The 24453-nt window shown below is 33.3% G+C and overlaps 1 protein-coding gene across 3 annotated transcripts in view; it reads right to left on the minus strand.

The window, feature by feature from the left end:
* Nucleotides 1-1604: 1604 nt before the first annotated feature.
* Nucleotides 1605-24453, minus strand: part of LOC114241814 (neurotrimin) — a 78491-nt gene continuing 55642 nt past the window's right edge. The window contains exons 3-8 of one of the 3 annotated variants that reach the window (XM_028172793.2): nucleotides 9781-10016; nucleotides 7160-7288; nucleotides 6268-6361; nucleotides 3690-3817; nucleotides 2990-3158; nucleotides 1605-2171 (exon numbers count right to left, since the gene is read on the minus strand). In XM_028172793.2, coding sequence (XP_028028594.1) covers nucleotides 2068-2171; nucleotides 2990-3158; nucleotides 3690-3817; nucleotides 6268-6361; nucleotides 7160-7288; nucleotides 9781-10016 — 860 coding nt within the window. In that variant the 3' untranslated portion in view covers nucleotides 1605-2067. Of the gene's footprint in view, nucleotides 2199-2989; nucleotides 3159-3689; nucleotides 3818-6267; nucleotides 6362-7159; nucleotides 7289-9780; nucleotides 10017-24453 lie in introns of all 3 variants that reach the window. The other 2 variants (XM_028172792.2, XM_028172791.2) reach the window with 2 other exon arrangements.

Below are 24453 nucleotides of genomic sequence, written 5' to 3' on the forward strand. Positions count from 1 at the left end.
ATAATAACTGTTTATATAATTTTTAAATCGAAATCTGTCGTACAATATATTATCTAGTTCAAGAAAAAAATAAAGTAATTTAACATCTCATTTTTATTATTTATTTTTATAATTTACATCAAGTATGAAACACTATTTACAATTAAATATTATTGACAATTCTATTGTATTAACTTTTATTTTATTTTATATTCAACCAATTATCGAGGTCCGTTTTATATTTTGGCAAATCACTATTACCCATTTGTTCCTTTAAACAATAATTAACTGAAGTGACAACTTCATTTAATAGTAGTCTGAACGTGGTATTTATTATAAGCTCATTCAAAACTTACTTTGTTTTTATATTGATCATATTGAGCTTTAAGCTATTTTATGGTTTAAGTTAGCCTTATTATTATTATTAGATTAAATCGTAAAAGTGGTATTTAAGTTGTTTTAGGGTTGCTATCAATCAATCATTAATCGGTGTAAGCTGAAAGATCGGTGACTAAAAGCTTTCTTTGTGATAAGCCATCCATTTTTTATTTAATCATTAAGATAAGCATCGAATAGTTAAACTGCTGTAGTTGAAATTATCGCAATATGTCATAATTTTTTATTATCATTTCGTATTATAGCTATAAATATCAAATGCTTATATAGATACAACAGAATTGCCAATACTGTAAAAAATAAAATAAAAAACATGATTACGACAAAAATAGGAACGGAGATAGAGCTAGAGATGTTTAACTACAAACAAAATGAAGTTTTTGTAGACTTTACTTATAATAATAGTACACGAAATAGTTATATTCAAATTTATTATCATTAAAAGAATTAAAATTTTAACCCAGAAAATCGATCGAGTCGATGCTGTTGACTGAAAGAACTAAGCCAATTAGGTCAAAACTCATTAGGAAATTAAAATCTTTCACTATTTGAAACGTTAAGGTGTTAACAAAACTTGATCTAGTGCTTTAACCTCAAATTTAGGAATATCTTGAGTAATTAAACTATTTTCTCCAGCCAGTCTTTTAATCTAAAGGAACTTCTACACGACAGAAAAAGTATAATTAGGAAGAACATTCATTTTCAAATACAAACAATAGTAAAAAGTTCTTAAGAAATTGTTTTATCATTCTAACTAATCTGTAAAATTTATATTTGCTATCATAATTCTTACAACATTAACTACTCTAATACAACGTGTTAATGTTTTAATTACAATGAGTCTCTCTAAATCGATGTCCCGAATGGCTTTGCAATAACATATATAAATCTAGTGTTCTCTATGAGAGAATTAGCACTGCTAGAATGTTCAAAGGACCTTTTAAAGGCGACTTGATGAAGATTCAAATTATTCACAATTTCATTCAGGGAATCGGCATCTAATTTCTTGTCATTCGTATTTACAATATCTTTCATATTCGCGATTTTATCATCTTAATTATAATTTACATACCTTAAACTATTCACCATAAAGTTAGATATAATGATTCGTATATCTATTTAAATTTTTTATTTACATTTCAATCTCTATATTTTTGTGTTATAACGTAGTATTGTCAGCTGTTTTTACATTCCTGTCTTCACTACATTTTTCGTTATCAACATATAGGTTGTTTACATCAATTTTAGATTACAATCACTTATACCATATAATGGCCAATAAATCGCAACGCAATAACAATTTATTTTCAATATAAATCTTAAAGGAAATGCTTAATGGATATAAATCAGCAAGGAATATGGTACTTTTCATATTTGGAAAAAAATGTAACAGTGACTCGCTAAGATAATTTTTACAACAAAAACAATATATATTATTTTATATTACACTATTTACACTATATTATGGAACAAGCTTTTCAGCTACACGTTCAGGGATTTTTATATTTATATCGTACATAACACAACCCACACTATAAAATAGCGAAATTATTTAGCAGTATATACTGACATTTGTAGCGGCAGATAGTTTTCTTAAATTTTTGATAAATTTAAATCCACCACAAGCATCACTATAGACAGTCAAATACAATAAAACATCTGTATTTACATTTATTGTATTTTCATTATATGTCAAGATAGAGATAAGAAGAGACAAGCTGCCAATACCAGGCAGTGCGTTGCTGATGTTGGAGCAAAAGCTTGTCCTCCGCGCTGCATCGCCGCAGGATATTCCCCTGATAAAGGAAAAATCGAATTTGCTTCTTTGGCAAAAATTAAAACTGCTCTCGACAAGACTGATAAAACTAAATAAATTGTTTAATCAATACTGTCTTAACAAAGAACGAAATGGAATTAAAATGGACAGTGATAAATTGGAATGGCTATGTTACACAATAATGAAAGCCGCCATTGGATTTTAACAATGCTTTTAGAAGGTCTAATGTAGCGAAAGACGGGACAGATAATTTGAATAATAAGAACGAAATAAGAATACTTATTAGTATTCCGCGTGTAATATAATAGACGATATTTCTTGACCGTAAAATTTAACACCTAATTAAAAATATTAAAGCTGCCATTAATGGAAGTTACATTTTTGGATCGTCTTTGTTTTAATGATATTTTTGTAAGTGATGAATATCATTATTCTTCTTTGAAATATTCAAAAATGTATTTTCTTTCCGCTACCTCATCGGGATCGTTTATCAAAGAAGTCCTGGTTCTTTTTTCTAACAGCACCCTCAAAATTTTCAAAGATTATAAATTTTATTTCGAATAAATTGCTTGATAAAGATTCCTGTAGCTGTGCTTATCAGCTGCAGACATTCAAAGTTTTTGTGTAGAAAACGCATTGTCTTAATTCTTCTTTATAAATTTGCAATTTGCGTAAAATTCACTTGAAAGTGTATCTAAACACTCACGGTAATTGGCATTTAAAAAAAGGCTTTCCTGTCATAATAGAAGAACATAAAACAGAATCATATCATACAAATTACTTAAATTTCAAATAATTTAATTTATAATGAAAGTTAATTATAATGTACAAACTCACCATTTAAAACGTGAACCACGATGCTCTTTGACTGCGCGTTGCTTGGATTACACTGGTAAGTACCAGAGTCTGCGGGTCTTGCTTGCTGGATAAGAAGAAACGAGGTAGTCGTCTCGCCTTTCTCAGTGACGACCGACACTCCTCCACGAGGGGAATCGTAGCTTATTATCTGTGTGAAATTTCAAATTTTTTTAATCGATTTACGAAATGACCATAGTCTCAATCGATTTGTTGATTTAGAGCAAAATCGAAATATTATCAGGGTCACGATACTAATTATCGTATTGCTTCGTCTTTTTTGTCACATACATATCTATTTATGTTGATTAATATATATAATATTACTGGTGGTAGGAGCTCATGTGAGTCCGCACGGGTAGGTACCACCTCCCCGCCTATTTCTACCGTGAAGCAGTAATGCGTTTCGGCTTGAAGGGTGGGGCAGCCGTTGTAACTATACTGAGACCTTAGAATTTATATCTCAAGGTGGTTGGCGCATTTACGTTGTAAATGTCTATGGGCCCAGTAACCACTTAACACCAGATGGGCTGTGACCTCGTCCACCCATCTAAGACATATAAAAAAAAAAAAATGTATTGGACGTATATTGTAAATGGTAGTTCATAATATGAAATCTTTTTTTTTCCATTTTTAAAACACGTGAAAAATTCAAATTAATTTAAAATTAAACGAATTTTACCGCATCATTATGGTTCCAAAATATGTATGCTGGTGGTTCTGGTGAGTACAAAACCACGCAGGTTAGATTAATCGTGCTGCCTCTGTCTATGTACAGCTCCGGACCGCCAATAATCTCTGTGGTCGGTTCTGTAAATAAGAGTACTCTATGTGTGATATGCATTATTCAAAGCCCCCGCGTAAAAGAGATTCGCGCAGGGATTTTGCGCGATCCTGCTAATGGTCGTGAAGCAAAACTGTTTTTTTATATTCTCCACTAAAGGAAGAGCAGAGATTTTCAATTACTTTCATACCTTTGAGTTTTGCCTGATTTCAACCTATATGCTTTTTGTTTGAATGTTACAGGACTGATATAGCATTTTGGTTTCAACGCGCTAGGTGAATCCGATTTATTTATAAAATTATTTTTTTGTGTTTTATTGCAATTGCATATTGAGTTTAGTTTCAAAATAACGATGGATATACTTACACGATTAAAAAAATTAGGCGGTTCTCTGAATATCCATTTAGTACCAAATTATTCTTTGCTATGTTTTTTTAATTTTATTTTTTATTGAAATCTAATTATCTTATCAACAATTTATCACCTATCATTAATTTCAAAGTAAGCTCTAAATTCATTAATTAACTATTTCCTCGATAAAAAATTTCTAGACAAAGCGAACTCCTAAATAATGTCAAAGTGTTCTTTATTTTTGATCGGTGGTAACATTAAGTGGTGCTTTTGTTTTTTTAGGCCTCATCCCGCGCGTGTCTTTAATTTGCTGTTATTAATTAACCGCCTTGCCCAAACATAGCCTACACAAACATTACTTTGGTGAGGTAGCGAGCATTGTGACGAGAATGGCAGCCTTAGACACCCCTCTAGTACAAACAAACTCCATTTTAAAACTTAATACGGCCATGTTTGTGAAAGAAAACGGCTTATTCTCGTTCTGTTTTAGTATTTTCTAACAATTTCATTGCAAATTTTCTTTGTATTTTTACTTCTTTTTTATTTCTTTTTTCTTTGTCTTTGTATTTTATATAAGCTGTTTAATTGAAGTTAAAAAACGTTTACTTGTGGTAGTGCGAATTGTGAATCCGCATAGGGTAACATAACAAAAAAACAAAATGTATAAAATTTACCACACCTAATGTTAGACAAGTTGACACTAATATTACTGTAAGTGGAGAGACACTGGAGCTTGTGGATTCGACAGTTTTTCTTGGTATAACAGTTGATTCTAAGCTGCAGTGGGGTCCTCACATATGCAAGTTAGCGAGTAGGCTTAGTTCTGCAGCGTTTGCGGTAAAAAAAATACGAATGTATATTAATGAAGATACGGCACGCCTGGTTTATTTTAGTTATTTTCATAGTGTTATGTCCTATGGCATTTTGCTATGGGGCAACGCTGCCGATATAGAAACGATTTTCATCCTGCAGAAGAGGGCTATTCGTGCTATTTATAATATGCACCCGAGGGAATCCTTGAGGGACAAGTTTAAGGAAATCAAAATTCTAACTTTACCGTCCCAATACATTTTTGAAAATTTATTGTATGTGCGTAAAAACATTGAAGAATTCCCCAGAGTCTGCGATTTGCACAATGTGAACACCAGGAACAAACATAGGCTTGCGTTGCCGGCGGCTCGAATTAAGAAAATAAGCAACTCTTTTAGGGGGCTGGGTGTACAGCTTTTCAACAAGATCCCACTAAACGTTCAACTACTACCTGTTCATAGATTTAACTGTTAAGGAACGTTTGTGCAACAAGGCATATTATAAAGTTAAGGATTATTTACTAGATGGCACTACGTGGGAATGAGGCGCTCGCTCCTGGCCTTTTCATTTTTCATTATTATTATTATTTTTTTAGACTTGTTTTTTCTTTTATTGTGAATATTTCTATTTAAGTATTTAAAAAAAAGAAAATATTTGAGAAAAAACAAAAAAAAGACTGTGGCTTTTTTTGGAACCGGTGGTAGAGTTAACATTGTTATTTGTATTTTGACATTCAACAAGTGTGTCATACTGACATCTAAGTTGAAATAAATGATTTTGAATTTGAATTTGAATTTTGGTACATATTGAGATCGTTGCCTAAATGTGTACTGTAAAAATTGAGACCTAAAAACTTATATCTCAAAGTAGGTGGCGACATTTACGTTGTAGATGTCTATGGGCTCCGGAAGCCACCTAACACCAGGTAGACCGTGAGCTCGTCCAATCATCTAAGCAATAAAAGAAGGTGTTACGGTTTGATTTTTCCTTTCTAGAACCTCATTGTGACATAAGCCCACGTATCATGGTGGGTAGCGGTATTCCCATTGAGATATATATCTGCTTATAGCCGAATAAATAAAGAGTTCAAGGTAAACTTGAAACATATTTAAAACTCAGTTCGACATATGGAAATTGTTTAAGAACTGTTCTAAGCCCTACCAAATCAAAATTTCATAGGTTATATCATTTATATGTATTTACTCACATAATTAATTATTCATTTATTTATAGCGTTATACAAGCTCATAGTAATCTGATTGATGGTCTGTTGGTTTTAATGCCATTGTGAGACAATATAAGAATTCCAACTTACCGACGACATTCAAATGTATGTAATGACTCATGTGCGGTGTCGTGGATATCTGACACTCGTATATCCCGGAGTCCCGGTGCTGCGGGTACTTTATCTGAAACAAAGGAATTAAATACTTTTGTGTGTGGCCTTAGAACGAGCGATTATAAGACATTAACGTATTTAGTTCATATTTTTTTCTTAAACCTTCAATTCGTTCATTATTTTAGACGACCTTACGATTTCTTACTTGTCATTTTCGTAATGGACAACAATAAGAACAAAAAAATATGTTCTAGGTGTTTTTTATTGTTCTTAATTGTATAAAGAAGCTTACAGCCTGTAAGCAACGAGATTAAGCAAGAGAGTGAGAGAGAAGGATGTATTTCTGAAGGACAAGAGAGAAGACATGACGAGGATGTCGAAGACAGAGCGAAGTGGAGGAGTAAAGTCAGGAAAGCTGACCCCACCACCATGTGGGATAAATAGCTGGGAAGAGAGAGAGAGAGAGAGAGAAAGAAAACGACGATGTCAAATTAAGCTCTTTACATAAAATTTATTACTGTTTTGAAATTTACATCGCAGTCTTAATGGGCACTAATTCAGAAAGTTTTATTCAAAGAGATAAAAATAATCAAACATTGTGACTTGATTTTCGGGTCTGGTGACTTCAAACGTATGAACGTTTTAAAACTACACGCAAAATGTTGATATTATGAGACAAGGAGCTATGTATTTATTGGAAAATCGAAACTATAACAAGGCTAAATTGAACAAAAAAAATTTTTGGTCGAATTTGCCTAGTGTTAATTTCAATTTTTATTTTTTGTATAACAGCCAAACACCTCGTGTCTAGGTCTTAAAATTTCATTGCGACAGTGTAACGTGATTTTGATATGAATTAGCTTTTTACCTGTAATGTCCAATCTTCGGAGTGTGGCAGATGTATGGCCCTAAACCTTTGGTCGCTTGTGTACGTGTATCGTCCAACTGTCAGTAAATGGATGTCCCTGTGTCGAACCCAGGATACCTGCATGTTCAACTGAAACAAACACAATTAATTATAAACGTGAAACTTTTCACGACCAAATGTACGGTTTTTCAATAAACTACCGACAAATTTAGTGCGAGCAAAATTAAATTTGATATTTGCGAAAATGCAAAACCCGTTTCGCTGAAGGCGTACGTACATTATTTGAAACTTTTAATAACGTCACATTTAGAGCAGTATTTCGAAATATATAACTAACCGGCTTCACAAATGAATTTGGAATTCGAATTTGAGACTTAATCAGACTTTTTATCAGTAAACAACGAAACGACTGAAGAGATGAAAAATATTGAAGACTTCATACAAATTCAAAATAAGAAAACAAAAACAGCAATCAATTAAGTAAATTTTAAAATACAGATGTCATCATGAAATCATAAGCAATTTCCTTTTAGTTCAAAGAAAATAATAAACTGCAAAGCAAAGTTATTCGAGTTTGGAATAAATAAACATGAAACGCTATACCGTGAAAGATATCCGATGCCAAGTAGAAAATGTCCAATGTATATTTCTGAGACGGTTTTTGTTACGCTTTATTAAGATTCTTCATTCCTTTCAAGGCTTTAGTTCCAATTTTATGTACCGTCTACAATATTGCTTAAGTAGTAAAACTATAAATTGCTCATTAGATATTGGGCTACCGTTTAGCAGTTTGTGATCGAATCTATCGAAAAGAAAAGCAACTTACAATTTGAAATTTGGTAGCGATTACAGACTTTTTCTTTTCTTTTGTAGGTATTCTAAAAAAATGTGTTCTTAGAATAATACTATCTGAAGAGCTCCAATACAAAAAGAATGTCATTACCAACGTTAATTTATAATACCTTCGTAAAAACGAAAATAATGTAGACCAAGAAACTTTTCTTCGGCTGGTCCAATTACCAGAAAATAAATTGAAAAAAGAAACGACGGTACATCAAAAAAGCAGAGCGAAAGAAACAGAAATAACTCGTTAGCTGGCTTGTTATTTACGTGGGAGATGTGGCGACGGAGCCTAATGAGACTTTTATTTATAAAGTCGAGCATACAATGGGGATTTTTAAATTGTATTGTGCTATTGTAGCCTTTTGGTATAAGCAGAGCCGGTGGTGCGCCGCTATGTAAATTGGATGGTCGGTGCTCTGATGAGATCTCGTTAGCACGTGGATGTATGTTGCATTTATTATTCGTCTATCTATACAAAATTTGTCCCACGTGATTTAAAAGTTCGATGCTCTTAATTTTTTTTGTTAAGTGTTTGTTAAATTATTTGCTGAAATGAAATTAACTGTAAAAGAAAACGGAAAAAATTCAAAGGACATATACCTTATGTATCATTTTTCATTTTACAATTCCCCCAACATTACCATTACTGTTTACTTGGTGAGGGAGAACTTGAATGTTATTCGAGAAAACTTGAAAATTGTGTTGTTGGTTATTATTATTTTTTATTGATTTGTAGGCAGACGAGCATACGGCCCACCTGATGGTGAGTGGTTACCTTCGCCCATGGACTTCAGCAATGCCAAGGGCAGAGCCAAGCCGCTGCCTACCGCAAGCCGCTGCCTACCGCTATTATCAAATTCAAAATAAAAGTATATATTGATTGTCATTTACTTTTTTATTTAGTCTCGATCGAGTAACACAAACATGTAAAAGAACAGCCTAAAAAACACATTATCTATTATTTTGTAAATACTTTCAATAAGTAAAATAATATTTAGTTAGAACACACAATCCATATAAAATGCTTTTTTTATATATTCAACATAATGACGGAGAGATGTTAGTTCGAGCTTTTCTACTTTAAGGCCATTCCGCAGAGATGGTGCCGACGTAAACTTAAGACGGAACTTGGAACGGCGCGGACGTGTCACTTGAAAAATGTGCAATTTTATTGCTTTCTCGAAACGGTTATAAAAAAACAATGTAGCAAGTGTATTGTACTTACTACAACCTTTACTAGATCTCAAGATAATATAATACAATGTTCAGTTATAATGAAATATTAGTTGAATGTAAAATAAAACGTCACAATGGAATGTATGAAATACTCATTCAAAATAATTTAATATAGAATAGATTAAATTTAAAATGTACGGGCGAACTACCCGCCCAACCTATTTGGCAGTCACCAGAAATCACACAACATCATTTTCTTTTTTTGACTAGACGGCATGAAATGGTTTGTGATGACCTCGTCCAAATGTAATTGTAACGACTCAATTATATGTATATATAACTTGTGTGGGTTACAGAAATTAACAAGATGGCGATGATCAACAGCGCAACTAAGAACAGGCTCTACCACCAATACTTAACATATTATACATAAATAAGGAGTGGTAAGAATTAGGAAATAAGCGTGAGGGTATTGCTACTATGGATGAGAAATGCTACAGCACTATACTGATTAGCGGCTGACCAAATAATAGATCCTGTGTTTTTGAACTATTTGAAATTATCTCAACCGCTCGCTATAACTCTAAAAAGCACTAGCTTACCGTTTTGTTCCCTAAATTCTTCACACGGCAATTCAAATAGGCAGTCTTCCCAAGTAGTGCTGTGACGTTCTTGGAAGCCACCAGGTCGAAGTATGGACCGGTTCTCGGCGTTGGACGCGGTGTGTCCGCGACGGCCGCCCCTGTGCGGATGGCATTGTCGACCGATCCCGAAGGTGATGCAGTCGCTGAAGTATTGGCAGGCGAACCCTTACCGAGCTCACGTTGAGCCGATGACACTGAGAACAAATATATTTTAATTATATTATGTTTCTCGTTGAAACATTTGCAGTGACTTCAATTAATTTCCACACAAAAGACATATCGGCGCAACGTCATTTCACGTAATTCACGGGTATTTAGGTGACTAAAAATTGTTAATGTTAACTGTTTTCTTAATGTTACGCATGCCAATAACTCTTTAAGTCGGTATTCAAGAGAATCCATGCCTAAACTACCCCCATTTTCTGTTATAAGTACGAGTGACTATCGTTGCACAAAACATTCTGGCTCGAACAGTCGAACGGAGCGGAGCTCTCTGTTGTTATCGTTGTATACTTGAAATATTTTAAATGGAATTCACTGAAAAAATTAGTCTTAATTACTGTCACTATGGAAGGTAATGATAATGATGAAGAGAAAGGCGTCATCATTTTGGAACCAGCTTCTCCATCAGACACAATAATGATTATATTCGTTCAAAAGACAGAGCTGTTGATTTGTTGTAGAGGTCATTATGAATCCCCTCATTTCCCTTGGTTACACCGCCTTATTTGCTATGGCCACGAAATAACTGTTACAATACCCCGCTTTCGGCAATATCTATAGTAGCTATTGGGGAGCTAATATATTTTGAAGGAAAAACAAGTTAGGACCCGGACTGTTCTCTTAGCTCATAATATATTTCCCCATAGGACACAAAAGCAAATATTTTAAACCACACTATCTATTATCGCCACTGCCATTTCGTGTTTTGTAATCTTTAAAAAATAATGAGGTTCAATATTGAATATACTATAAAATATTCACGACTCTCTGAATCATTACAATATTATTTTCTTGTTATTTTCGAGGCTTCCGCACAGCACTCGTTTATGTTACAAAGAAATATTAGTGTATCGTAGGTATTTTGTCGATTCAATCAATTTATTAATACACAAAATTCAATTTCCTGCAAGGCAGGAAGCCTACTATAATAAAATAAGAAAAGAAAACCTAAACGAAATTATATCATTACTAAAACTTTTATATTTTGCTTATTATTTGACGGTTGGTTACAAATACAAGGAAACATTGAGTCCGTTCTTTTACGCAGCGTGACTTATTTAGGATTTCTTGTAGTTTCTTTTTATTTACGTCTAGTTGGTTATTCATGCAAAAGGGTGCCAGTGTTGTTGTTTTTTTTTTTTTTAATTTAGTCTTTTATGGCTTCTTTTTGTCTTCACACGGCTACCGTGGCGTTCTTTATTTTCAATTTAAGGCATAGATATTTAGGTTTTTTTGGATAAATCTTTTTTTTTTTTTATTGTTTAAACTGATGAAAAAGCTGACGGCCTCCTGATGTTAATGTTGCGATTGTTTCAGGCATGATGTCGAAATCTCCATAATATTGTACAACGGTTGTCCCACTATTCAAACCTGACCGGATCACGGCTTCGCAGTAGAAACAGGAGCATAGTGGTATCTAGCCGTGCAAATTCAAAGGGAATATAGTATTCTCCAAAATTTAGGGCCTTTGGTTCGAAGTGAAAATATAGGAGTCTTCAAACGCGGTACATATTTGCGATTTTAGGATAGCATTAATATTCATTAAATACATCATGAGTGTGATACCGGTCAGGTTTATGGTACCTATGTTTGCGGACAAATATTTTCATTCGTAATACAATAATTTAACGTCTATTATAGTAAAATATTATAGTACCGCCACAAATAGAGAAAGATGGAGAAGTCTCTCAAAAGCCGCAACCAAACATTAAGACTTCCGTAACCACGACCACTCCGCCAGGAGTGAACGACTGAGAAGAAGAATAGTAATCTCCACAGCTTTCTCGCTGTTTTCTTTAGTTATACATTAGAAAACTGTAGATTATAACCAGCAAGTTATCATTAATTCTTAGCCGAGAGTGGCTTTTACTATATCTTTTTCTGCTTGGACTTAATCTAGTTGTTACTCATAGAAGCTACAGTAGTAAAATCAAGAAGAAAAAGTAGTGGAATTAAAGTTTTGATCGGATCGATCGAATCGGAAATCGATTATCGATGATGATACAATCGAAATTTGATACAATCGATACAAAGAAAATTTACCAGTACATAATCGAAAAAGAATACATTTCAAATATTTATTGGTATAAATACTATGTGTTTTTTATACATAAACGAGTCAAATGGTCCTATTGAAGGCCGCCTGAAGCCATTTCTCTATGTTTTAGTACGACACCAAAAACATCATATTTGCTTTGCAATGTTACTACGAAACTTTCCCAGGGTCACCCTTAAGAAACACGGCTGCTGAGAGTAAGCGATGTTGATATAATGGATGAGTAATGTTACGTAGCTTGAGATGTTTCCGGGTTGGAATGGGGGAAAACAAACAAATGTCGTATTTACTAAATGAAATGTAGAGTTAAGATTATCAGATATTTCATGGGAAAAATAATATTTGCTGTGTGCCAAGACGTCTGTAAGCTAATTTGCACAACTTTTTAAAGATAGCCTCGTGACGGATATTTTTTTTAAGCCATTTAAATTTGTTCGGATTATACAAAGTGATTATTAGAATGCACGGATGTGAAGAAAAGTGATGTTATTGATGTTACTAAATATAATAAGTTTTATAGTTTTCAATAAACGAAATTGAGTTGAATACGTGGTTAGCATGGTATGGACATGTGATGCGTAGAGAGGAGATGCATGTGACTAGAAGATGTATGGAAATGGTAGTGCAAGGTAGAAGGGAAAGAGGTCGACCGAAGAAGTCATGGGTGGAGTGTGTGAATGACGATATCAAGGAGAGAAGAGTGAGTGTTAAGATGACAGCTGATAGAAGAGAATGGAAGAGAAAAATTAGTCCAATCACACCTAGTGGGATAAGGTGGAGAAAAAGAAGAAACTGAAGAGGAAACTGGCAGTAGGTAGGAAAAAAATCTAAAATCAGCTAGTTGAATGGCTTAAATGGCTCGTCCTATTTTCTTCCTACAGTTTTACACAATTTCATTAATATAAACTGTACGACATCAAAAACACCCCATCTCTACTTCGTAGCGGTGTCGTTTCAAATTAAATATCTAATCCAGAAAATCTCAAAGGAAATTAAACAATACAATTCATTAAATGGAACAAAATTACAAGGGTTTTTTATCTCGACGTCCTATCGAAGAAAGGCACAATCACTGTGAAAGCATTGTCGGCTTATCAATTATACTGACATCCAGTCTAGCATCCGCCTCATCTGATTCTTGTGATATTTTAATCAAATTAAATTTTATATTTCACCGTTATTTCATGAGAAGTAGTTTCCAAGTATGTATTTGTTGACTTGAGAAGTAGGAGTTATGTTTTGACAAAAGTTTTGCCTATTGATTATAATATTACTCAACGAACTGGAATGACGGATTTGCGTTATCAAAGGTAGGGAGGGTGATGGTACCGCTACCAGTATTGAATCAAACAAAAAATATGATTACAGTTTGACAAAATCAAATTTTGCTACAATGCGATTTGTTATTAATAGAGGCAGGATTATACTTAACTATAAATACATATATAACAACAAACAAAAAAAAAAAATACGCTATCCTCGTTTGCCATAGTCTGAAAATATAAACAACAATATCGAATTCCTTTTCAATTGCGAATTTGGTACAATTTGTACAATCCAAAATTTCGTGCGAACAAAATGACTTGATGATATAGGAGAGCGAACTCCGTGAACGCGGAAACCAAATTTCAAAATTACAGCTAACAAGCTCCATGAAACACAAATGAAAAACGGAACAATATTTCACGCTGTCTCGAATTTCAAATTGAATTGGAACACAACAAAACATCCCATTGTAGCCGCCGCAACTTCGAATGCCTAAAAATTTTGGAAACGGCGAAACTTTAACAAAACGAATGTGTTTAAAATCATAGCTACTTTTGCTTCGACTAATAAAATACATGGTAATAAACAAGCCTCGAAGGGTTACGGCCGCTTGTATTGAATATCGCAAAATATTCGGACAAAGGAACAAAAAGCGAAACGAAGAAAGGATTCAGTATAACTCGGTTTTATGGTTAATGCTTTTACATATTTTTATAGCCGACATCAGAAAGTTTACCATGAAGATGTTTACATATATGCATTAAAACTTTCCTCGTTTGCATAGCTACCGTTTTACATATAATATTTTAGAGTTTCGTAATGAGATAGTGAAAGGTCACGTTATTACAGTTGGCTCACAGTTAGATAATACGCAATGCAGATACCGCATTGTTCAGACTATTTCGTGAAGAGATTCTTGAAATTTGCCTTCGCCTAAAATTAACTAGTTTTTGTTATTGTACGAATTTTCATTTCTTCGTTTCCTATTTTATTTTCAATTCGAATGTTGTAACTAAAATTTAAAAACAAGTCAGATATAGTCTGATAGCAAATGGTGTTCTTAAATATGGCATAATTTTGAAATACTCTTTTATAGAAAATGGCGAAAGTATTTTGAAATACATGTCCTAAATATAAGAAACAATTTAGTATCCATAAAATAAAAGGATTATTTAACGTAGCATATAACAGCAAAAAACTGTCAACAACAGTAAAATACAAAGTATTGAGAAATCTAAAAGCTAAGACAAATATCGTGGCGGAAAACAGGTCATAACTTGATATGGTACAGAAATAAAACTAAAAGACGGACAGCAATAAAGCTGACCATTACCAAACTAAACAATATTAGAGAAGTCATTGCAGTAAATCTCGGAACGGCCGAGAGAGCTCGAATTGTGGTTGAAGAAATGTATTTATGTAACACATGAGTTGGATAACGTTATCCGTTCTACTCTTTTAGCCTGAATATTGGAATGTTTAATTCGGTAATAGATATCTATACTAATATTATAAAACTGAAGAGTGTGTTTGTTTGAGCGCGCTAACCTCAGGAACTACTGGTCCGATTTGAAAAATTCTTACAGTGTTAGATAGCCTATTTATTGAGGAAGGCTTATAGGCTATATAACATCACGGTAAGACGAATACAAGTGGAGCACCAATAGAGAATGTTTCAAAAAAAGGGTTTAAATAGCTCCTTAACATTTTATAATTCAAAAATATTTTCACTTTCTACGTAAATGAAGTGGGGGGTAAAATTTAGCGTTATGACAAAGTAACTATTCCACGCGAACGGAGTCACGAGCAAAGAGGAGAATGAAAAAGGATTTTTTTTAATTATTAGTTAAATTTTAAATGTAAGGTTGGTTGAGTTTGATACAAAATATTTTTTTGCATAGCTATAATGATAATCTGATTTGAAGTCAAAAGAAATGCACATTTATTTATATTTATGGAGCTCCTACAGGAATAACGTTCATGATTGAAATTATGACACACCACAACGACCCTAATATGGTATATAAAGATAAAAGGTTCATTATTTCTTCCCGATTCTGTATTTGCATTACTATTTTATCCTCAAATTTTACTTTCACCTTTATCCGTGATGAAATTCAAATGTAATATCGCGATAAGAAATAATTACTAGTGAAAGTATCTATCTATAACATTCCCTAAATGTCTACGTTCGTTCGTATTTAATTCCAGCAAATTGTTAAATGGCACACGTACAAATGATACCAAAAGAAATCCGTTAATAGGATTTCTGTAAACTAAGCCCGCTCTACAGTAACCGTATCGATTGAACCAAATCCAATTTCGACGTATACAAATCTTCTGAAGAATCGAGAAAATTAATCTGGAAACTTCCATCATCCGATTTTCTTAAGAATTGACATTCGATTATCAGACGGTTCATTGTAGTAGTCTTTAGTTCGAATTCTAAGTAGTTTAGTTAGTAAGTAGTTTAGTAGTCTAGTAAGTTTTCTTAAGGAGATTAATATGTAGTAAGTTGATTAAATTTTTTTCATCTTACCCCATCCAAGTACTGCAAGAAACGTTTGATTTGCAATAAATGAAATAATTTTTTTATTGTTGATCGTATCTCGAATTTTATAAACTTTATTTATATTCGTTTTAAGTTGGATATTTTTATTTGTAGGTTAGTGACGTTTATAAAAATGTTCAAGAGCATACTCCATGTTAATAGTAGGTTGAGTAGTGTAATTTTTGAATGTATATTGGGAGTAAAATTAATTCCTTACATTATAAGTTAGATTGGTTTTCGTTATCGTGTTGTTTTGTTGTATAGTTGTAAAGACCATTGTGTACAAACTCAGCACATTTGTCTTGCTTAGTCGTGCGCACATAGCTTATGTTGCAAGCCAGTTTTTTTTTTACTTTGTGTTATTTTCTGTGTATTTTTTAGCTTGTAATGTGTATTATAAGCCCAATAAATAAAAATAAAATAAGCTTAGTTGAATCCGTTGATTTTAGTTACATAAAAAGAGGAAATAATTCAGTTGCTTAAAAAAAATCACCTTTAATCTGTATAATACATATTTTAATACACAATAAAATACTCTTAACTATCGCTTTTTACTAAGACGCTTTTTGTTAATATATAAGAACCAATATTGTACCATTTTTTTTGCTATTTTCACAGTAGACAAGGACACATACTCGCGGAATATTAGGCTATAATCTAACTACACACAAAGTCCTTATTTCAAATCTCTTTCACAAACATATTGACGTCACTGGACTTCAAATCTGGACCCATGGCACAGTTTTGAGGTCCTCTATAGATTAGACGAACGAGGTAATCAAATTGAAGACTTGCTTAATACATTTGGTTCATTGAAAACGGACATTTCTGTGGGTATTAACCTCAGGTCTTTAATTACAGGGTATTTAACCCAAACTACGCTGGTACGGAATACACGATTAGCCCGATTCCAATAGAATTTAGTTCGCAAAGATTTATGACGTTAATATTGACTAATACACGCCTGGTTTTGAGAAGTGGAATAATTAATCACGTTAGTAAACGCTTTTGAGATCGACGGTGTACTTAAACTTCTCTACAGTAATTTGGGGTTGTTTTTTTTTTAATTTTTTTTTTATTGCCTTTCTAGGCATACGAGCATACGGCCCACCGGATGGTGAGTGGTTACCGTCGCCCATGGACTTCAGCAATGCCAAGGGCAGAGCCAAGCTGCTGCCTACCGCAAGTTAGTCAAAATTGAGCTCAAAAATAAAAATATCATGGTGGTTTTTTTTTTATAATACAGTCCGCATTGGCGGTAGTCAAGTGTCCGAGAACGCATGAGATATTACTTGACTAATAGGTATGTTTACTATAATAGTTATCTATGCTGTATCATTGACAGGACTTAATTGAGAAACTTATTAAGTTTCAATTATAGGTACTATGTTACAATTCCTATATGTCAGTTCCTACAATTTACCGCAAAAAAAAAACCCTTTATATACTTGTTTTTTCTACTGTCTTCTACCGTTTTCACAAGATGTAAGTAGACATATTTAAAACTACTTTCACGGCTTAATCTCACGTTTTTTACAATAATTGTATTATTTCAAACTTTTCCAAATACTACACAGTTTTATCACGCAAAACGTGAGATTAAACCATAAAAGTTGCTTTAATTGTACATATACGTATTGCAGTCAAATGTAATGAATGTGTTTTACTTAAATTTAACTTATTTAGTGGACAAAAAACATTATTTTTTAAATAAAACATAAATCTATTAAACGGATAGAACTTATTTCACTGTTTTCACAATTTCCAAGTACAAAATTACTTGGGCGTTGCAATCAAATATCAGTTTACTTTTTTCACGATTTCTTAGTAAGCTTCAAAACAGAAATAAAAAACGGGGGATAAAATTTTATGCACGACATCTCTCGTTATCATTATCATCTATTATTATCAGTAAAGTAAACACTAAAACAGATTTAGCTCCCAGATCGGCTTATCTTATGAGTCGCGTCTATTAACGTGATACAAATTACGCTCCTCTAAGCCTAGCTTAATAGTAGAGCCTTATTAATTTTATGCCTCTCCTGTTTAAAGTTAAGCAATAATAAGCCTTAAAGTCTCCCAATCAAGTAGAAATTTGACATATAATTTTATTTATTTTTATTTTCGAACATATTTTGTTTTCATCATACGATTATTCTATTATTATAATTAAGTGACAAATACTGATTTTACATGCATTAGACCGGTTCGTACTTACGTATCAAATAGTGTGTCTGACTTTAAAAATTTTTTCGATAGCTCTCAAGAACCGTTAGTAATTAATAACAGAAACCAAAAAAAGTGTCGCAAATTTTATAGCAATGATATTACTATATCGTTAAGCAATCGGTTTAAAGCAGGCATTTGAAACTCATGGATATTTCAATAAAATCAATACTGTGTACAAATTATTACAAAAATCTTATCTATGGTTTTTTTTTCCTACCGATACAAAATACTTAGAAAATTAAAAACTTCGTGTTTGGTTAAGTTATCGCGTGTATAAGTGATCCTTGTGAGAATCCCTATTCTAAATTGATCAATATTTTAAGCACAAATTTATGTTGAAGCTTTTTGAAGTCAATTTGTTAACTAAAGCTTTTGAGCTACGATACATGACTGAGCACCGCACCAACGCCTCGATCCTAAAAGAACTAAATATCTCTCACAGGTTATCGTCAACAGTGCAATCCAGGATTCTTCGATATTTTGGACACATATCGCGTCGGCCAGCAGAGTATATCGAGAAACTTGTTGTTCAGGGTAGGGTCAATGGTAAGAGATCTCGTGGACGAATCCCCATGCGTTGGACTGATCAGGTGAAAGACCTTACTGAAACCCCACTTAACGAGTGTGTGCGCCGGGCCTCGGTTCGCAAACTGTGGAAAGCATCTGTTAAGACTTTAATGAGCAAAAATTCCACATGACCACGACTGCTCTGCCAAGAGCAACCGATTATGATGATGACATGACATATATAGGGATGTGCTAGTCTTCTGAATATTTTTTTAAATTTCTACCACTTTGGATGTAGGCTCTTCAGACAATTGCTTACTTGGTAAAAAATCGTACTAAAATAAACTACTTTTAACGTTTTTGAAAATCTTTTTGAATTTTTCGTAATAATATCAACAACTAAAACAACCCTACTACAGCTTAACGCCACGTTCAAATTAATTGCATCCCTGCTCATTCTCGCTCAGATTAAGTGCTATATCAACGTAGAAAAACTCGTTTGACCCAGATACGGAGTGTTGGCCTCAATCCGAGCTGATCAGAGACAGACTTGATAACGAACTCCGCACCTGTCAAACCCAATTCATCTCACACACCTACGTGGAGGACTTTTTAATCCACTTAATCTTGTAGAGGTTTCGTTTTTTTTATACTCGTAGTATCAAACATCATTTCTATACGAACGACGAGCTAATAGTAGAGTGGTTTAATGTTTTTTTTTTTATTGCTTAGATCGGTGGACGAGCTCACAGCCCACCTGGTGTTAAGTGGTTACTGGAGCCCATGGACATCTACAACGTAAATGCGCCACCCACCTTGAGATATAAGTTCTAAGGTCTCAGTATAGTCACAACGGCTGTAAAAAGTAGAGTGAGTGCTTTCTTTATTTATTTAGAGTTGAAGTTAATGACTCAGATTTCTTTACTGTTTTAATAAGAGTCAGTGTGCTTAATGCGAGTTTTTTTAATATTCTAGATAGCGTAAAAGCTTAATTTGTATGGAATTGGAACGTTAACGATTACGTTTTTTTTTAAATATTGAATTGTCATCATTTCATCAGTCATTAATAAGTATACCATATTTCGAGTTAATCCGACGTTTTGAAGGGGGTCAAAATCATGTTCAAAGATTCCGTTACAAACCTACATACATACTTACGTCTGAAGCTAATAAAAGCGTATTAAAAAGAGCTGGGCTGTCTTCTCTAAAACCTTAGGTTGCGTTTGTATAAATGTTATTTATTACCCGCAGAAATTACTACAATTATTTAATTATAAATAAACGAGATTAATTTTTTATTTTAATTTTTTAATTGTAGTTTAGATTAGTTTCTTACTTGAATTATGGTTGACGGAATTCTCATTTTTATCATCGTATACTCGTCAATAGTGGACATCACAAAAACTGTTAAGTTTAACACTTGTAAGATGGTCGAATTGAAATTGATACGAACCTTTTCTATTTATATTACGATTACTGGTGGTAGGACCTCTTGTGAGGCCACACGGGTACGTACCACCAGCCTGCCTATTTCTGCGGTGAAGCAGTAATGCGTTTCGGTTCGAAGGGAGGGGCAGCCGTTGTAACTATACTTGAGACCATCGAACTTATATCTCAAGGTGAGTGACGTTGTAGATGTTTATAGGCTCCAGTAACCACTTAACACCAGGTGGGCTGTGAGCTCATCCACCCATCTAAGCAATAAAAAAAGAACGATTATGATGAGATAGATAGATTTTGGGGAGATCGTAAAAGCCCAATTCGAAAGTGTTTCATAAATCAATCTCCTAATGTCTCTCTCAAACCGCCGCGTCCCAACCTAAATCGGTAACTTCTCCAGTTATAAATACCGCATACATTTTATTCCTTCCTACGAAACTCGTAAAGTATCATTCGTTCTAAAGTCACTCTCGAAACTTTGTAACCAGTTCTCTTACGCCGGCACCCACAAATCCGCCCGATTTCTTGACAAAACACAAACATCTTCATTCGCAAACACATAAACAACAAGCACACGAGTAAAAATGAAGAGCCCACTGTACGTGTTCGGATAAAACGTTAATCTAACTTCTTCGACTTAATAAAACTTTCCTTGTTTCGTATACGCACGAACATATTTTGGGTGAGTCATGAATATTAATTTAATGTTAATTCGGCAACGGTTTAATCACTAAGCCATTCGTCGTATTAAATTGAGTGCACGCGTTAAGATGTAAAACAGATATTTTGTTTTGGGTAAAACCTTAATGTTTTTGGGGGACTTCATTTTGAAAAAAGCCTAGGATAGGTTCGAAATAACGATACAAATAAATACCTAATGATAATATTAATCGGATTTAGTAAACGGAACTGATTATGTTTATTTTTTCTTTGATATACTTTATCCAGGTGGATTATATCTATACAAATATATAAATCTATAGTGGTTTTTACGGATGTTCCGTTATAACTACTGAACCATGCATCCGATTGACTTGAAACTTGATATCCATGTAGAAAATACACGTACTTAATGGATAGACTAATATTTATATGAGTGTTGGACTCCCTACACCAGTTGCGAGGGCGTTAATGATGAGAATCTTTGTGGGGGTGAGAAATAATAATGTTAATTTTAAATTCCCAGCGAAGCGGACGGGTACAGCTATAGTAGCCATATTCGTATAAAAGTGCCCACAACTTACAGTGACCCTGCTACTGTCACGAAGCATTCATAGAATCATTGGAGGGTGAAGTTGCTGTCTATCTCCGATCTCTTTTCTGAATGTGGATGGCAAAATTTACGTTGTAATACCCATTGACTTTAATTAAGGCTTATACTAGGGATGAACCGTAGCCTTTTCTTCCTAAATAGGGAATTAAAAAAAAAGATAACGGTTTGATAGTAAAGTCTTCGTATAATTTTGGAATATCCAGCAGTTTGTTGTTATTGCAAAAGTATAAGCTCTACAGTCGATCAACGGTTGTAACAATAAATAGTGATGAATACCAATTATCATCAAGAATCAGAAATAACAAGGATTTATTCTTTAAAACGAACGATATTTTCTCGTAGTGTAAAACATTTTCAAAAACGTGACCAAGTGAAAAAATAAGTGAGAGAATAAAATAAATTTAAGTGATTCACGCACACTGCAGAAGCTTTTATTTTTATTGGTCATGCTTTTAGTATCGAAGGGTGCAACAGAGTATAACATCGGTAATTCACTTCGGTTTCTTTTTTAAGTCCTCCTCTTGCTTACAGCAATAGATTCGTTCGCATCGATACGTTTGTTTGAAGGAAACGGTTCATAGGTCGGAGAATGACATAAGCCAGTGTTTTAAAAACTTTTTTTTGTTTAATTAGTACAAAATTTTATCTTGTTTAACGTTAGCAATAAATAATTATTTCTGTTACAAATATAGTATGCTTTTTAGTCTAAAGGATAGGACTAATTTTGTATGTATGTAACAGAAACTACCACCTAATATCTCTGGATACGTGGCGGCGTTCACGTTGTGATGTCCACGGGCATCTGTAACACGTGATGGGTCCAGCATTCGACAGCCTAAAAAATATCGGGCACAGAACAAAGTTGGGTTCACTGAACGAATAAATCGTAAGCACCGTTCTCTGATGACATGACCACTCGTTAAATCCTTGTTGAATTCATTCAAACAGATCATGATATGAATTTAATGTTAGTAAATTTTAATTTAATATTTACCTATCACGCGATTTGGCGTTTCTTTTAATTAATTACGCCGCGATTATTAGAGCTGAAATAATACTATATTATGTTAAAAAAGGTATTTGTCTAAAATGCGACGATGACATAGTTTTGGGTGTGAAATAAAAAGTGTTTTTGCTTTTAAAAAAAATAACGCGACCAATATGTATACCGCCACCAGTTTAATTATATAATTTCTAGATATTGTTTTGCTTAAAATGTTTACGTAACGTCACCTGATTTGACGTGACGTAATTTGTTTCCCGCTCTGTTCGCATTTAATTTGAAAATGTTGTCCTGTAATGCAACATACTAATTTGACTTGGCTTGTTGGAATAATAACATACATATTATCCTATCACTAGCCTATCCTAGCACTAGTACCCAACGATCTCTTTTGATTAATTTCATGTAATTTCTGAAGATATTTTTTAAGAGGTAACCGTCAATTTATTGGTGACTTCCCTATTATTATTTTTTAATTGTCAAATTGAGTTAGTTGGTTAAATCGTCATGTTCCATCTGGTGTTAACCAGATATCGTATCCCAGATTTCACCACGTAAATGCCGACTGCAACGCATGGCTGCCTAAATACAGACATGGGCAGGACGAGACCGGGGATATTTTATGAATTCTTTCTTAATTTTTCTGCACATATTTATACATACTAGTGGTCCCTTGGTAGTCGAATTTCGACTATTGAAATTATAAGTTTGTACATTATTATGATTCTATGATCAAAGATTATTATACTTCGAGATTTCACCAAGACTACACTTTAGACAAATATTAATAAAGACAAACAATATTAGTCTTTTGTCAATTTTACCACAGACTTTAAGGAATAACGAAAGTTTGACAATAAACAAATATTATGCATGCGTGCGCGCGTGTGTGTGTGTGTGTGTGTGTGTGTCAAATACATGGTAGTGTGTGTAATGTTTTCTTTATTAATTTAATGTATATTTTATGCATTATTTAAAAAAAAAATAGCATTACTTATACATTTCTCTTCTATATTCTCTATAAGTGTGGAAAATTTCATACTCCTCTGTCCGCGCAATTTTCGTAAAAAGTGATACAAATTTTTTGTTTCACGTATTAATATATAGATTACCTAAAACGTAAAAAAATTATATTCAAAACATTCTGAGATTTATTATGACATAGATTTAAAATTGAGTCGGTTACGTTTTTCATCGCACGTGCGGAATCACAACTATAGAAACCTGAAGTTATTCCATTGGAAATAAAACTCAACTCACTGATTGTTAAATAGTAAATTTTCACGAACAAATTTACAGTTTATCTAAAGCTTCACAATGAACAGTTACACGATTTATCTACATAACATAACAAATAAACCTTTTTTTCAGAATAAGATACAGAATAATTTGTCCAGGCAATACGACGGAACTGCCAGCGGTGGTATTGCTTGGCGAAAATCTAATTTGCCTACATTACCCATTCCTATGGTAATAACCCCCTCGACATAATGGCCTTTGTGATCGAGACCGCGCTAAGTAGCATAGTGGTTAAATAACTTAGCTGTTAGCTGACAAAAATAATCACTTTGTGGTTGCTTTTGATAGCTGAACAATTTTCAGTAAGTAAATCATTTTGTTTCAATGTTTTTATTATCCAAACAAATTATCCAGCAGCCGAAACGTTACTTAAAATGAAATAAATAATTAAGCGACAGACGAGACCAAAGTAAAAACAGAGATAAAGATAAAGAAGACTTTATTAACAACCTTAATTCATATTTAAGTACATACTATCATTGTATTTTTTCTAAACATTTGACATCGGCAAAGATTTCGCAAAGGGCCTCCCCCAAATCGTGCCATAAGTTCTGGTCATGGCATTTTCTAGACACCAAAGTAGCGTGTTGAAAAATCGTTCATGAAATAAAGCAAAGCGATTATAGGCAATAATCAAACCCCTTACTATAATAGTTGTTAATATTCTGCTTTGTTATTTCTGTTTTTAATTTATTACTAATAATATATCTGTTTTTTTTATAATTATTCTGACGTAGACTAAAGCATCAATCTATCAGCTTTTCATTTCATACTAGACATTACGT

The sequence above is a fragment of the Bombyx mandarina genome, chromosome 13, assembly GCF_030267445.1.
Source record: "Bombyx mandarina strain Sakado chromosome 13, ASM3026744v2".
Classification (NCBI taxonomy): domain Eukaryota; kingdom Metazoa; phylum Arthropoda; class Insecta; order Lepidoptera; family Bombycidae; genus Bombyx; species Bombyx mandarina.